At 46.9% G+C, this 14,052-nt stretch overlaps 4 protein-coding genes across 4 annotated transcripts; 2 read left to right on the top strand and 2 right to left on the bottom strand.

Annotated features, from left to right (window-relative positions):
* Positions 1-20: 20 nt before the first annotated feature.
* GLAREA_11447 (P-loop containing nucleoside triphosphate hydrolase) lies at positions 21-709 on the bottom strand (the record flags this gene model as incomplete). The annotated part of the gene is made up of 2 exons (XM_008089590.1): positions 21-535; positions 589-709. 2 exons carry the CDS (start codon positions 707-709, stop codon positions 21-23), a joined length of 636 nt encoding a protein of 211 aa, XP_008087781.1.
* Positions 710-1,390: 681 nt separating this feature from the next.
* GLAREA_11448 (P-loop containing nucleoside triphosphate hydrolase) lies at positions 1,391-2,475 on the top strand (the record flags this gene model as incomplete). Its single annotated transcript, XM_008089591.1, has 3 exons — positions 1,391-1,505; positions 1,556-2,334; positions 2,389-2,475. 3 exons carry the CDS (start codon positions 1,391-1,393, stop codon positions 2,473-2,475), a joined length of 981 nt encoding a protein of 326 aa, XP_008087782.1.
* A 327-nt stretch (positions 2,476-2,802) lies between these two features.
* On the bottom strand, positions 2,803-6,999 carry GLAREA_11449 (Class I glutamine amidotransferase-like protein; the record flags this gene model as incomplete). Its single annotated transcript, XM_008089592.1, has 3 exons — positions 2,803-5,126; positions 5,233-6,335; positions 6,389-6,999. 3 exons carry the CDS (start codon positions 6,997-6,999, stop codon positions 2,803-2,805), a joined length of 4,038 nt encoding a protein of 1,345 aa, XP_008087783.1.
* Positions 7,000-8,166: 1,167 nt separating this feature from the next.
* Positions 8,167-13,324, top strand: GLAREA_11450 (uncharacterized protein; the record flags this gene model as incomplete). The annotated part of the gene is made up of 15 exons (XM_008089593.1): positions 8,167-8,189; positions 8,248-8,466; positions 8,516-8,957; positions 9,993-10,088; positions 10,363-10,480; positions 10,606-10,758; positions 10,884-11,057; positions 11,151-11,324; positions 11,447-11,614; positions 11,717-11,878; positions 11,981-12,124; positions 12,226-12,369; positions 12,462-12,551; positions 12,652-12,842; positions 12,905-13,324. The coding sequence occupies 15 exons, from the start codon at positions 8,167-8,169 to the stop codon at positions 13,322-13,324; spliced, it is 2,718 nt and encodes a 905-aa protein (XP_008087784.1).
* Between the last annotated feature and the right edge of the window lie 728 nt (positions 13,325-14,052).

A 14,052-nucleotide genomic window follows, 5' to 3' on the forward strand; every position in this document is an offset into this window, starting at 1 on the left:
GCGACATCATCATTCACCACCTACCCAGCCTGAGTCTGACGAAGCTCTTTGCCATCGCGGACCACCTCCTCAACCAGCTGTGGCTCAAAAGCAGGACCATGAATCAGCGGCTTGATGATCTCAATCGCAGACTCCATGGTATCCCCGAAACGCACCGTAGAGGCCCCAGCAGCAAGGAGCGGCTGCCAGAACTCCTCTTTTTCGCTCAACTCGGTCTCCCGATCTACGCCTGTGTGGTAATCCACCTGCGACCATTTTGTCGTCACGAGCCGGACGTTCTTCATGCCTTCCATGCCCAGAACCTTTCGGAACATGATGAGATTCTTGCGTCCGGACCCTCGCATTTTGGCCTCGATGACGGGATGGACGTAGAGTGCACCTTGTATCTCGGCTTTGTCGTTGAAAGCATCAAGCAAGGCCGTCGCAATCTCTTCCAGGATCTTTGCGTCGGAGGTGTAGGTGTCGTCAAATCCAGGAGTGTCCATGAAATAGATGTTGGTTTGAGGGATCTGATAGCATTTGACTTTAGAAGTGCCTAGATTGTGGACTAAGCTTATAGAGAGTAATGGTGGCATTCGCTGTACGCACAAGAGCTTTGGCCGTGACCTACTTCCACGTTTCTTCCTGTTGCGTGGTGGATAAAGGTGCTTTTTCCCACTCCAGTCACTCCCATGACAAGAATGATTTGAGGATTTGATCTGGAAACCATTTTGGAAAACTAAAAGGTGTGGTTAGATTCAAAAAAGATGACAACACTGTCACAAATGTATGTATCCATATGGCTAATGAGGACCTTAAATACACCCCGTTTTCAAAAGCGATGGTGCCATATCCACATACAACGAGGCTGAACGGCCAGGTATGCCTCGTAAAGATATGAGCCGTCCGCTCTTCAAACAATACGATATAAGCCACATCACGGCGCACTATTCCGACCTCTAGCGTTCTTGTTTCTTATCTTTTGCTATGCCTACTCGCCTTCCAGGTGATGTTTCTGTTTGTTATGGCTTGATGATTCCATTCTTTTCAAGAGTTTGGCTGGTATAGCTGGGAGACGCTTTCAGCTGAATGACTGTGTCACCTTGGCAATTCTCGGATTTAGCTAAATTGCCCAATTGAATCCATTGATTCAGACCACTGCAACAACAAGCTGCGAGATAGTATTGCATCCCATTCTGACCCTGACAAGGCTCGGCTTGAAAGTGTCTTAGACTATGATAAGGCAGTCTGTGGTGGTGCTTAAACTTATCGATGATCATGAGGCTCCGCAACCTAGATTCGGCTCAGCTCGATATCCAGCACCCACTTCTTAAAGGCAATTAAATTTTACACGACGAAGCCATTCAAGCTTTGAAAGGCATCACATCGCGCTGTCATAGCGATACCAACCATGGAATCTTCGGCTATACTGGCTGTCATGGGCATCACCGGGGCTGGGAAAAGCTCCTTTATCAAACTTGTGACAGGAGATGGAAGTGTCAAAATCGGGCACTCACAGTTATCAGGTGTGTAATATATGTTCACGAAGAAAGAAATTTCTAAGAATTCTATCTAGAGACCAAAAAGATTAGCAGTTACAACGTTTATATCCGTGGCAAGACATTTACCTTGGTAGACACACCGGGATTCGACGACGACAACCTCTCAGACTCGGACGTTCTCAAGCTGCTGGTAGACTGGCTAGCAAGCACGTACAAGTCCGGCCAGAAACTCAACGGGATTCTATACCTGCACCGCATCACGGATGCACGAATGCAAGGATCTTCACTCCGCAACCTTAGGGTGTTTAAGGAGTTAATCTGCGACGGCTTTCACAAGAACGTAACTCTCGGCACAACCTGCTGGTCGTTGGTGCCGCACTCCACAGCAGTACCTCGCGAGACGGAGCTCAAGACCAGTACTTCATTCTGGAAAAGTCTCATCGCGAATGGTGCGCGTCTTGAACGCATTCCCAACAGCGCCGCCGAGGCCAGAAATCTGGTCTATGAAATTGCGAGCCACGATGCGCTAGCATTGCAGACTCAGCGCGACATTGTGGATCTGGGGAAAGCTTTTGGCAGTCTTGCTGTCTCTAAGCTGGTGGACCACGAGTTCGAAGAGTTGAAGCGACAACAGGCGGCGGAAATTGCGAGGAGGAGAGGCGAGGAGGAGCGTGAGCGCCTTAGACTAGAGCGTATGCAAAAAGAGGAACTGGATCGTATCAGAGAAAAGAATCGGCGAATGGAGGGATTTAAATTGAAGCAAGCTTACTGCGCCCGTAAGAAACCGTTCGGCACTTGTGATAAAGCAGGATGTGAGAATAAACTGCAGTCATGGAAATATACATGGCGTGAGGTCCCCCCGCTGTACAAAACACCACTTAAATTGCTAATGACATATTTTCTCTAGATTGCTGTTCCTGCAACGAGAATGACTGGTTCTGGTATTGCGGGCCCTGTGGAAATGATTGCGGGATCGCTGAACATCCATATATGACGAGCATCGAGAATAAGGAGGATTGTGTTGTTATGTAGAGAAAACTTGGTCGCCGGGGAGCTGCCCTGTATGAAGACAAACATCTTGAGTGAGTCCGCAAACTACTTTTTCGATGTTTGATATGTGTAATAGTAGGAAAAGACTGGCCTAAGCAATATAAATCAGTAATATCTCTATGATGAGGTTGCCCATAAATTACCAATCATCTCTGAGACGTCCAAGAAAGCAAAAACACTCACAAATCAAGCAAATCAAAATCTAACCCTTTAAATTGCATAATCTAACCAAAACTCAATCCCATCACCTATACTCCCCCATCAATCCTTCTCACCCAACCCACCTCCTCGCACTCCTAAAAATCCGAACCCAAGGTCCAAACTCCCCCCACTCCTCCGCCCTACCCCTCGGCACATAACTGCCCACATCCGCCATGATAGTACGTTCAGGATGCGGCATCAACGCCAGGACCCGTCCATCTAAACTCCTAACCGCCGCGATACCCTCGGGACTTCCATTGGGATTAGCCGGATATTTGCTGGTGACGTGACCTCTGGTATCCGTGTATCTGATGGGCAGGAGGCCATCCGCGTTCATTGCTTCTAGGTCTGCAGGACTCTTGAATTGGGCGCGTCCTTCGCCGTGGGAGACGACGATGGGGAGGGAGGAGCCGTGCATGCCGTGGAGGAAGACGGAGGGGGTTTTGGTGTTATCTTGGATTTTGACCATTCCGACTCGGCCTTCGAATTGGCCGCTGCGGTTTCGTTCGAAAGTCGGCCAGTGTGTGGTTCCTGGGATGAGTTCGGTGAGTTGCGAAAGCATTTGGCAGCCGTTGCAGACACCGAGGGTGAAAGTGTCTGTTCTGGCGAAGAACTTCTGGAATTCGGATCGCGCGTGTGGGTTCATGAGGATGGAATTTGCCCAGCCGCGACCGGCGCCTAGGACATCTCCGTAGGAGAAACCACCGCAGGCTGCGATGCCGACGTAGTTTTCAAGACTGCCATGGTCGATTATGTCGCTCATGTGGACATCAATGGCATCGAAACCTGCAACTTTGAAGGCGTATGCCATTTCAGCGTGACCATTGACACCTTGCTCTCTGAGAATGGCAACTCTCGGTGGCTTGGTAAAAGCTGACGATATTGTTGCGGTAAGAGGCAGGATGTTCTCTTTGGGCTCAAAAGTAAGTTTGTAGTGTAATCCAGGTTCGTGGTCATCTCTGATAGTTTCGTACTCTTGATCAGCACATTCTGGGTTGTCTCTTAATCGTTGCATTCGATATGAGGTTGTGGACCATAAGAGTTGGAGCTCAGCACGATCCATGTGTAGAATAGATTGCTGTCCATAGCGGATAGAAAGCTTTTGCTTCGAGGCGGATGGGACTCGACCAATCTTTCGTACCAATCCTGGTGGTGGACCGCATGTTGCGAAACATCGCAAGAAATTGGTCTCATCTGATTTTCGAACCTGGAAAACTGCTCCCAATTCTTCATTGAAAAGGGAACTTAATACATCTGTGACCGCAGAACTCTTTGTGAAACCATCAATCATCAATTCAGCGCCACATCGACCGGCAAACATCATTTCCACAATGGTGGTGAGTAAACCACCATCAGAAACATCGTGATATGCTAGCACAATCCCCGACTCGTGTAACTGTTTGACAGCATCGAAGTAGTCGATGATAAGATCGGTGTCTCTAACATCTGGTGCCTCATTTCCTAACTGGCCAAATGCTTGTGCCAAGGCAGATCCACCCAGAGCTTGGTGGCCTTGAGCAAGATCGACGTACATCAAAATTGTCTCGCCAACATCCTCAATTCGCTGAAGTGTTGGAGTCCACGTGCTTCGAATATTCTCGACTGGTGCAAAAGCCGATATGACGACAGACATAGGTGCTGTCACTGCCTTCTTGTCGCCTGTTTCCAAATCCGTCCACGAAGCTTTCATCGATGTCGAGTCTTTGCCTACTGGAATACTTATACCCAGTGCTGGACACAATTCCATTCCAATAGCCTTTACACCTTCGTATAGAGCCGCACCTTCTCCTGTGTGATTGACAGCTGCCATCCAGTTCGCTGAGAGTTTCACTCGAGGTAAATCGTCGAGAAGATGCGCAGCAGCAATGTTGAGCAAACTTTCCGCAACGGCCATTCTCGTTGATGCTGCTGGTGAAATGAGGGCTAGTGGTGGCTTCTCACCCATCGCCATTGCTTCTCCAGTCTTGATTTTATCCCCCAAGCAAGTTGCTGTCACAGCTACATCTGCTAGAGGTGTTTGCCATGGTCCAACCATTTGATCTCTGACAGTCATACCACCAACACTTCGATCGGCAATAGTAATGAGGAAAGATTTGGAACCGACAGCTGGCACAGTGAGAACGCGCTCAATCGCCTTTCGTAACAGATCGTGCTCCGGGATTTGGGGATATGTTTCGGAAAGAGCTTTGTATGGATCAAAAGGATTAAGGCCTAACTTCCGTGATTTGACGATTCGCTCTAGAGTGCGGCTCTTAGGGAACAATGTTGACATTGGTAAATCGACTGGTGTTGGGTATTCCTTCGAGTTCCGATCCGTTACCACTAACCTCGTTCTGCCATTTTCATCCTTGGAAAGAACCCTCCCCACATTCGAGAAGCCACACCGTTCGCGTTCTATCAAAAGGTGTTAGCATCCTGCAGTCTGAGAGCCTCATCCACGATAAGCTAAGCCATGTTTGCCTTATGCTCTTGTGGCAAAACCTTAAATGAATTGACTTACTCGCAATACTGGTAAACTTGTTGATTCCATCAGGATTGACCAACATAACATATCTCTCTTGCGCCTCGCAACACCAGATTTGTAATGGACTCATGCTTGGATCCGCATTATCAATTTGAGCAAGTTCAAACTCTCCACCGAATCCAGCATCCTTAACCAGCTCAGGAAGCGCGTTTGATAGTCCTCCGGCACCGACGTCGTGGATGAAAGCAATCGGGTTGTCATCTCCTAAAGCAACACAGGCATTGATGACTTGCTGAGCACGGCGTTCTTGTTCTGGGTTTTCTCGCTGAACACTGTTAAAGTCCAGCTCTACAGAGCTCTCTCCAGAGTCAGCACTTGAAGCAGCGCCACCACCAAGTCCAATCAACATTGCAGGTCCACCCAGAACAATGACATGAGCTCCTGATTTCACATCGGATCCATTTTTTAGTGCAAATTGAGGCCTGACAGTACCAACGCCTCCGGCGATCATGATTGGTTTGTGGTATCCATATAACTCGTGACCATCACTTCCAGCATCGACTTCTGTGAGAAGTGTTCGGAAAACTCCCAGTAAACATGGCCGTCCAAATTCGTTGTTGAATCTCGCGCTACCAATTGGTGCTTCGAGCATAATATCAAGGGAGCTAGCATAATGCGCTGGTTTCCCCACATCAAGTTCCCAAGGAGACTTGTGATCAGGTATTAGCAGTTCCGACACCCAAAATCCACAAAGACCCGCCTTAGGAGCAGATCCTCTTCCAACCGCACCCTCATCTCTAATTTCGCCACCCGATCCCGTAGCGGCTCCTGGAAATGGCGATATCGCAGTTGGATGGTTGTGAGTTTCGACCTTGATGAGAAGATGAACCCGCTCTTTTGTCTGCTTCCAGCTTCCAGTCGAGTAGTCGGGTGCCCAGAAACTTGCGTACTCCCCCTTTAGTACCGCAGCATTATCTGAATAGGCTGAAACGGTAAATTCTGGGTTTTTGTGCACAGCATGAGTATTTCTGATCATTCCGAACAGGCTTTTACCCATAGACATGCCATCAATAGTCCAATTTGCGTTAAATTGTTTATGTCTGCAATGCTCGGAATTCACCTGCGCGAACATGAAGAGTCTATCGACATCGTCAGCAGGCGGAGCTACTAGACAAAAGTTTTCCATACTCACTCGATATCGTAGGGGTCTCTTCCCAAATTATGGTAAGATTCCGTCAAATACTCGATTTCTGACTCATCCAGAGCAAGTCCATGAGTCTTGCTGTACCTCTTCAACTGGCCAATTGGTACGACTTCCAATAAACGAGCGCTTTCCTCAGAAAACATTTTGTTCAGATTTGGTTCCTCCGTACTCCATGTTTCTGTCATTCTATCATAGAGCAGGTTCTTGACAGCATCAACAGCCTTGTCGTCAGCCACGCTCTTGAATTCCAGCACGATTTTGCGTCCCCTCTCAATACGAGTCACGGTCTGACCAAGTCCACAGACACCAGCAATGCTTGTTGCTTTTGATGACCATGGTGAAAGGTTGCGCGGCGTGACATGAAAGGTTTGTAAGAAAGGATTGCTACTTTTGCGCGCATTATGGTTTTTCTGAATGTTGGGAAGCAATCGCTTGAGTAAAGTCTCAGTCTCGATATCTGGACGTCCAAGATGTGTATAATACACCCAGTTTCCTTTAATTTTCGTGATCTCGGGCGAAATGCGACTGATGCGCTCGCTCAAGCTCGCTGTCTCAGACACGCTAAAGCAAGAGTCGCCTTGCAATACCAAGTGCTCCATCTTCGCTCGTATGTTGAGAGCGTGGGAGTCGAGACGGTGGATGAGGTTGAAGTATTGAAGTGGCTGATGGGGGCGTAGAGGGGTTCATGGAGGGGTCAAGGAAATTTATTTTTCGAGGTCGGAGTAGATTCCGGTGGGGCTCCGATCGTATGAACTGGCCAATCAGCTAATGCGTTGCCATGCTGATTAAAGAACTACCAAGACAATGCTGTCATTCTAATGTCAGCTGTATATAACCAAGACTTTAAATTCTTTGTTGCTCATCGTCTTATGATCCGAGAGCCGTAATGTCACGTGGAAGAATCTTGAAGTAGACAAGCTTTTGTAGGAGAACTTGCCGTAGCTGTCAAACCCTGATTTGGGTTCAATCCATTTTGGTAATCATAGTCACACGTCTATAAAATGACGAATTCGAGCCATTTGTGGCTTTTATTTTTGGAGCTCGATTCATAGAAGAATGCTGCGTTGTCGAGTGAGTTGGGATATACCTAGATGGTTAGTTGGTTAAGAAGTGGCTTGTGACCTGCTGCTTTTCAGAGCGGAAAATGCGTGTAAAGAATGAACATTGCTTGAAAAAATGGGTGACTGTTTATATCAATAAGAAAGAGGACCAGAAAAGCTACATTAGGAGTAGTCTAGGAGTGTTAACGAGATAACCTCATATTATGAAGGAAGTAAAAGGAAGCTCGTGCGAGATATCGAAAAGGAGTAGTAGTGGAGGAATAAATATATTCCGGCACCGACATTTGCAGTGCAAGCCTTTTTTATTGCTTGGCAACAACGGGGCGCGTGGGAGTCTCGCGAAGTGTTGTTTCCCATCCTTCCGGACCATGGAAAAGTGTCAGATTGAACTCTGTCCTTCACAACAACGCTCGAAACAATCCGATTCTCACCACAGTCGCTCCTTTGCAGCTACGAATCCGTAATCGCGGATGGAATTTCAGTAAAAGAGAGGGAAAGATCTTGTACCAAGTTTTGCAGCAGAATCCAGAGGGAACCCCCTGAAGTTCGAAAGATATATTCAAGATGGGAATTGTAGCATTTATCTCCGGTGTCGTGGCGCCGTTATTCATTATTATCTCGCCAATCACTTCGTATGCGGATCAGACATACTCGATACACCGGTCGAAGTCGAGTGCGGGCTTCTCGCTGGATATCCCGCTGATTATGCTGGTGGCTTCGATGTTGAGGTAAGTTGTCGCATTGGGCCTAATTGGGACACGCAAAGTACTGATGGGGTGATTCTAGGATATTTTATTATCCAGGCGCGCAGTTCGATATGTCTCTACTTATACAATCATTCATTATGATTTCGATACAGCTTGTGCTTCTGAAGGTTGCGTTGGATCATCGGCCGGGACCATCATCAAAAGGGGGCGACGCAGCGATGCCTTTCGCTGCCTCGAGGGAAGGCGACCTTGGCGTTACGAGACCATATAACTTTTGGCAGTGGAGGTCACCGAAGCCGTAAGATGAGTCGTTGCTGGCTGTGTGGTTCAAGCTAACATGTCTGCAGATACTGGCAGTTCCTCCTCTACCTCTTCATCACTCTTACTGCTCTCGAACTCATTCTCTCACCGATGCCTTCTGTTTACTCCGCATACTCTGCATTGATTGGATATATTGGCTTGTCGGTGGAAGCAACTCTGCCAATACCGCAAATAATTTCCAATTACAAGTCCAAGTCTTGTAAAGGATTCCGCCTCTCCGTTCTCATCAATTGGCTGGCAGGTGATGCAATGAAGATGTTTTGGTTTTTCTCGGCTACGACAGAAATTCCGTGGGCGTTCAAATTGTGTGGTATATTCCAGATGTGTTGTGACAGCTTCTTGGGGATCCAGGCGTTTGTGCTGTACGGGGAAGGGCCTCCAGTAATAAAAGAACATAAGATGAGTGGAATGAACGGGTTTACACATAACTCAAATGTGAGAGCGAGGACGCCAATGACGGAAAAAGATGTACGATTAGGAGATTGATACGATAGATGTTCGCGATAGACAAATGTACAAACGGCATGGGTTCAAAAAGTCCTTCTCCTTGTGAAGAATGATTGCGCTGATGGGTTGCACGGTTCATAACATTAAGATACGACACAAGGCCGCGAGTCTTCCCTTCTCACCCGCTGACTTGTCATTTCTGTCGGCTTGTCCAGGATTATGAAGAGAAGCAATCATCCACAAAGCTATTGTTACGGGAGTAAATGTTGAAGCTTCTCAATTGAGCAGTGAAATGTTTGCTCTAGCCCCTGTAGAAGTCTACGGTTACTCCCCTATTCGCTACCCTCCGATACAGCCGAGTATTGAAAGACTCGTGTATCCGACGAGAAAGATACAGATCTGCAGGAGCTCGTGAATAGACTCGAAGAAGAAAGATAACGATTATCGATAGGTAGAAATTGTTTGCTAGGAGAAAGGTGGCGGGTTGTTTGTGGTCGAGGGTTGTGACTAGGGTGAGGATACTCGGTTGTCGAGTACCAAAATGTGCTCGCTTGTGAACAACAATAATAAACCCAGGATTTGAAAAAGTTACATCGTAACAACGACATCTCGAATAACAAAAAGGAAAAGAAGGATAACATTTAATTGAATATCAATTCTATTCTCAAACTCGAAGCATCCCAAAATGTCCAACATTGCGCCAGAATATCCGAGTATCAATATTGCGGTTTCAAGCCTCTTCACAGCAAAGAACTCACCTTAACAGAACACCAAAGGTGAACTCCTCGTCCAACTGTTGTCTCCCGCCCTCTCGCTCCTTCCTCCCGTCTTTTCGAGTTCCACGCTAGCTCGGTCGCCTTTCCCCGCTTGTTTATAATCTTCGAGCGGTCCTCGTTCTCTCTTCTTTCTTTCTCATCCACAACAACATTCCCGACAACTTCCACTTCCACAGACATTCCGCTCGCACATATTGACGCATATTCTGCAAGACTGCTTCGGTAAGTTCTTAATTGTCCAAGGGATTAATTGGGAGGTATACTGACTGGTGTTTTGTAGGCAAAACAATTCTCTGCTCACACGCTTTCGATCTACCAGAATTTCACAATCAGACTCGCATTCTGCGTTCATATCAACCTCTTCACTTCACCCAAGGTATGTGCATGTCGTCGTCAGCCAATTAGTCTAGTGTCCTACCTCATCTCATCGTCCACACCTTCCTACTTCATTTCTCAATTCATCACCTCTGTATTCATGGAGTCTGAGCTGCGCTTGTTGTCCTTCCCACCCGACAAGTACGAAAGCCTACTGCCGCTTGCCATATTCGCTGTGATGATCTTTGGTGGCTGGGACAGCGAGTACTGGCTTTCTCGAGATACTCTTCCTCTTCTCATTTCCTGCTTGACTTGACTGACTCCTGGGTCCTCAGATACTCAGAACCCTCAAACCTAAGGAAGCCATGCCCAACTGGAAGACCTACGAGTCCTCAGTGCGTCTCCTTTCGGCTATCATTGCGGCCCACCCGGGCCTTAAGCTTAATTATGGCGGTACGTGACATTATTTCCTCTTCTCGATCAGCTCTATCATTCAACCCCATATAATGTTCCGTTCAGTTTGCTTGTCGTCCGTTAGTTCCAAAAGTTTTGTGTCCGTCCTGATGCTCGCTCGATAGAGGTCGGTCAATTTTATGGTGGCGGCACCACCTACAAGGCAGTTTGGGGAAGAATGACCCAGCTCACTAAGCATGCCAAAAAGCTGGATGCAGCAGTCAAGAGTGGCCAAGATCCAATCCAGGTCAACCTCGATGACACTGCTCAGGGTTTAGGTAGTCATTATACACTTTGTCGGCAGCTTACACCTCTCACTGCTTCTATTCCGGTTCTGCTGGGCTCTCCTGTTTCAAGCACATTCATGATATTATTCTGATGTTGTCCTGATGTTTCTCTGTAGATGTTGCCAAATTCTATGGATTTGGTAATGACTACAAGTCGATCTGGCATCAGATGAAACCAATCACTACTTTTGCGAAGCAACTTCAGTCGGCGATTGCCAACAACGAGACTGTTGATACTGTTGAGTTCAAGTCGTCTAATGTGAAAGGGACAACAGCAAAGAAGTCTTCAGGTGATCAGCACAACTTCCCCCCCAACTACTTTGCCCTTTCTTTATCCTACAACTATATCATCGTGTGTTTGTTCCTTTGTTGATTCCTACTAGGTATCGCACGCGCAATGGGAGGTGACTGTACCGGGTCTGCTTGCGAAAATCGCTTTAGACGCATTAAGCAGGACGCAAAAACCATCAATGCTGCGTTGAAGAATGGCGTTGACCCCATGACCTTGAACATCGGAGAGCAGGAGGGCTCAAACCGTTCTGCGCCTCGATATCATGGTTGGTATAACGTTTCTGTCTCGGATTCTTTGCACTGCACAAATCTTACTCCACATGTTTTGATCGACTGCCTGTGTATATTTCGAATCGTGTTGGTGAGATATTGACATTCTTGTTTCTAGAGGTGGTAAAGCACTTTGGTAGCGACTTGAATGTCAACAGTCTCTCCCTCCAATGGAATAAAAAAACACGACCGGTCATCGAGAAGCTCAAAGCTCACGTCGAAGCTGGTGGCGATGCCAAAGACTTGAATCTCGGTGCTGATTCCGACTTTAAAATCAACATTGGGGGTCAGATTTCTTTCTTTTTGACACTACATTCGTTTCCGTTATCCCACACCGCAGTCATTTCGAGCAAAGAACTCCTTAAGTCGCATATTAATTAAAAGCTAGAAATCGCAGCTTACATGGGTTCCGACACGACTGCTTCGGCTTTGAAATGGCAATTTGCAGTTCCTCTCAAAGCAAACGTCAAGCTTCTAAAAGATGCGAGAGCTGCTGGGAAGGATTGCAAAGACGTCGAGGTCACTAATGCCAGTGGCAAGACACAACGAGGTTTAGCCACTTTTTGCGTTATGTTTTTGTATTTCAGCACATTCTTATACACCATTTTCTTTTGTTCAAAAACTACCAAGACCTCTTGTTGATATTGTTTAGAGATGTCTCGGATCATGGGAAGCGATACAACACCAAATGGTCTCCGTTTCCAAGTCACTGATCGCCTTCGGCCTCTCTCGAAGCGTCAACTTGCTATGTTGGCTTCAGGTCAAGATCCCAAGGACGTTGCGATTGATGCGAAGTGTTAGCTCTTTCATATCTTCTTTAAGCACCTCTCCTTTAAGCATCTCTCATTTTAAATGCCGCATCTTGGAAAGAAGACAATGTTAATATCATCCTCATAGACATCAGCAAATACATGGGCACGGATACTACTCCAGGGGGTATTGGTTTCCAGTTTCGAACCATTAAGCAAGATGCTAAGCGTCAGCGCGATGCGTTCGATGCTGGAAAAGACCCGAAAGACTTGAACATCGGTGGTGGAAAGGGTGCATCCATATCTCATCACACTTTTCATTTCTACACAAACCCTCTGACTTTATTTGCCTTGACTTTGACACTTGTATTGACATTCTACTAGCCATTGCACACATGCTGAATGACGGCACTTCAGCATATGCACTTGATCACCGCTTCCGAGCTATCAAGAAAGATGCCGCTACGATGAAGGGTCCATTCTCCTCCCCCAGACTATTTCTTTGGGTCGATTTGCTACTCCCCGCCATACTACATACAGATTTTGATGAACATCATGCTAACCATTCTTATAGCTACCGCTTCCGCCTATGGCGAGGGTGCGTCAGGTAAAGCTGTGTCGACATACTTCGAGCGGCTGAGAAGGGATCCGCAGTGGAATTTGGCTAACACGATAGCAGAAAACGGTAGTGGCAGCTCCCCAGCAAAAAATGCAACTCCAAAGAAGCCGCGTGCTCCGAAGGGCGTTTCTGCTAAAAAGGCAACCGTGAGTCTCCTGTTCATCTGATTCAAACACATCTAATTCAAAGACATCTGACTTCTACACAGCCCAAAAAGCGTGTCACGACAGACACAGACGAAGACGATGATGAGGAAATGGCCGAGTCTCCTTCCAAGTCTTCCATCAATAAGGTCATGTCTGGCCGCGTTACCAAACCCGCTCGCACCAATCGTGCCAAGATTTCGTACACTGAATCTGGTGACGAAGACGACGATGACAGCGATCAAGTCGTCAAATCCGAGCCTGGCTCTTTTGCCGTTCAACAACCTCCCAACAGCCTGTCATCTTACAACACCAACATGACTGCAAGCTACGGTGGTAGCTACTCCACGCACCATGGCTACGGAAACGGTGGTGGCAGCGCCAATAACTACGGACACGGTAATGGCAACGGTACTGCCGAGCCAGACGATGAGCAATTCTTTGGTGCGGTCGAGAATTTGAACGATGATTTTGGTGACGTCTGATCGCATCATCAATCTCGCTGTTCTAGATCTCGTGTTCTGAGAGGGGCTTTTTTCGTCCATCTCATCTTCCAAAAGTTTCGCGGCTTGATACACTTTCACGAATTTTCTTCAGCGGAGTTCTTTTCAATATGCGATAGATTTTTCGACTTTCGACACTTCCTCGTCACTTCTCGACAAGAGCACACAGATATACGGACTCGCTTTCTTGCTGTCACCGCGAGGACTTCTTCGGGATTGGGTCGGTACGGATGAGATACTTGTTTTTGCTTGCTACAACATTGCTACACATACATTATGGATTTGCTTTTTCGGTGGTGGATTTGAGCTTGGGATGGATGATTGCTTTTTTTCTTTGCTTGTAATATGAGAATGGGGACGACATTTGACATGGAAGGGATGGATATGCTTTACGCTGAGAATGGATACGAATGGAGCGATATGGAGAGATAAATGATACAGCGACTGAGCGATGGATGACGATAGAATGATACGGTGGATGAGCAGAAGTGCGCGTAATATTTGATAGGGAATTGAAGTTCTGAAAAGTTATTTGAATGATAGTGCCCTTTCTCGTAACGTGCGAAACAAGGAACATTCCAGTCTTTCAGAATTTACTTGATGACTTCCCAAACCCGGCTTGTATTGAAAGTAGCATTGTTCTTTAAGAAGTCGCCAGCGAAGTCACCGGCATAATTTCTTTTTTTATACAAACTCCTTCCAAATCCACA

This window comes from Glarea lozoyensis (genome assembly GCF_000409485.1).
Source record: "Glarea lozoyensis ATCC 20868 chromosome Unknown GLAREA8, whole genome shotgun sequence".
Classification (NCBI taxonomy): domain Eukaryota; kingdom Fungi; phylum Ascomycota; class Leotiomycetes; order Helotiales; family Helotiaceae; genus Glarea; species Glarea lozoyensis.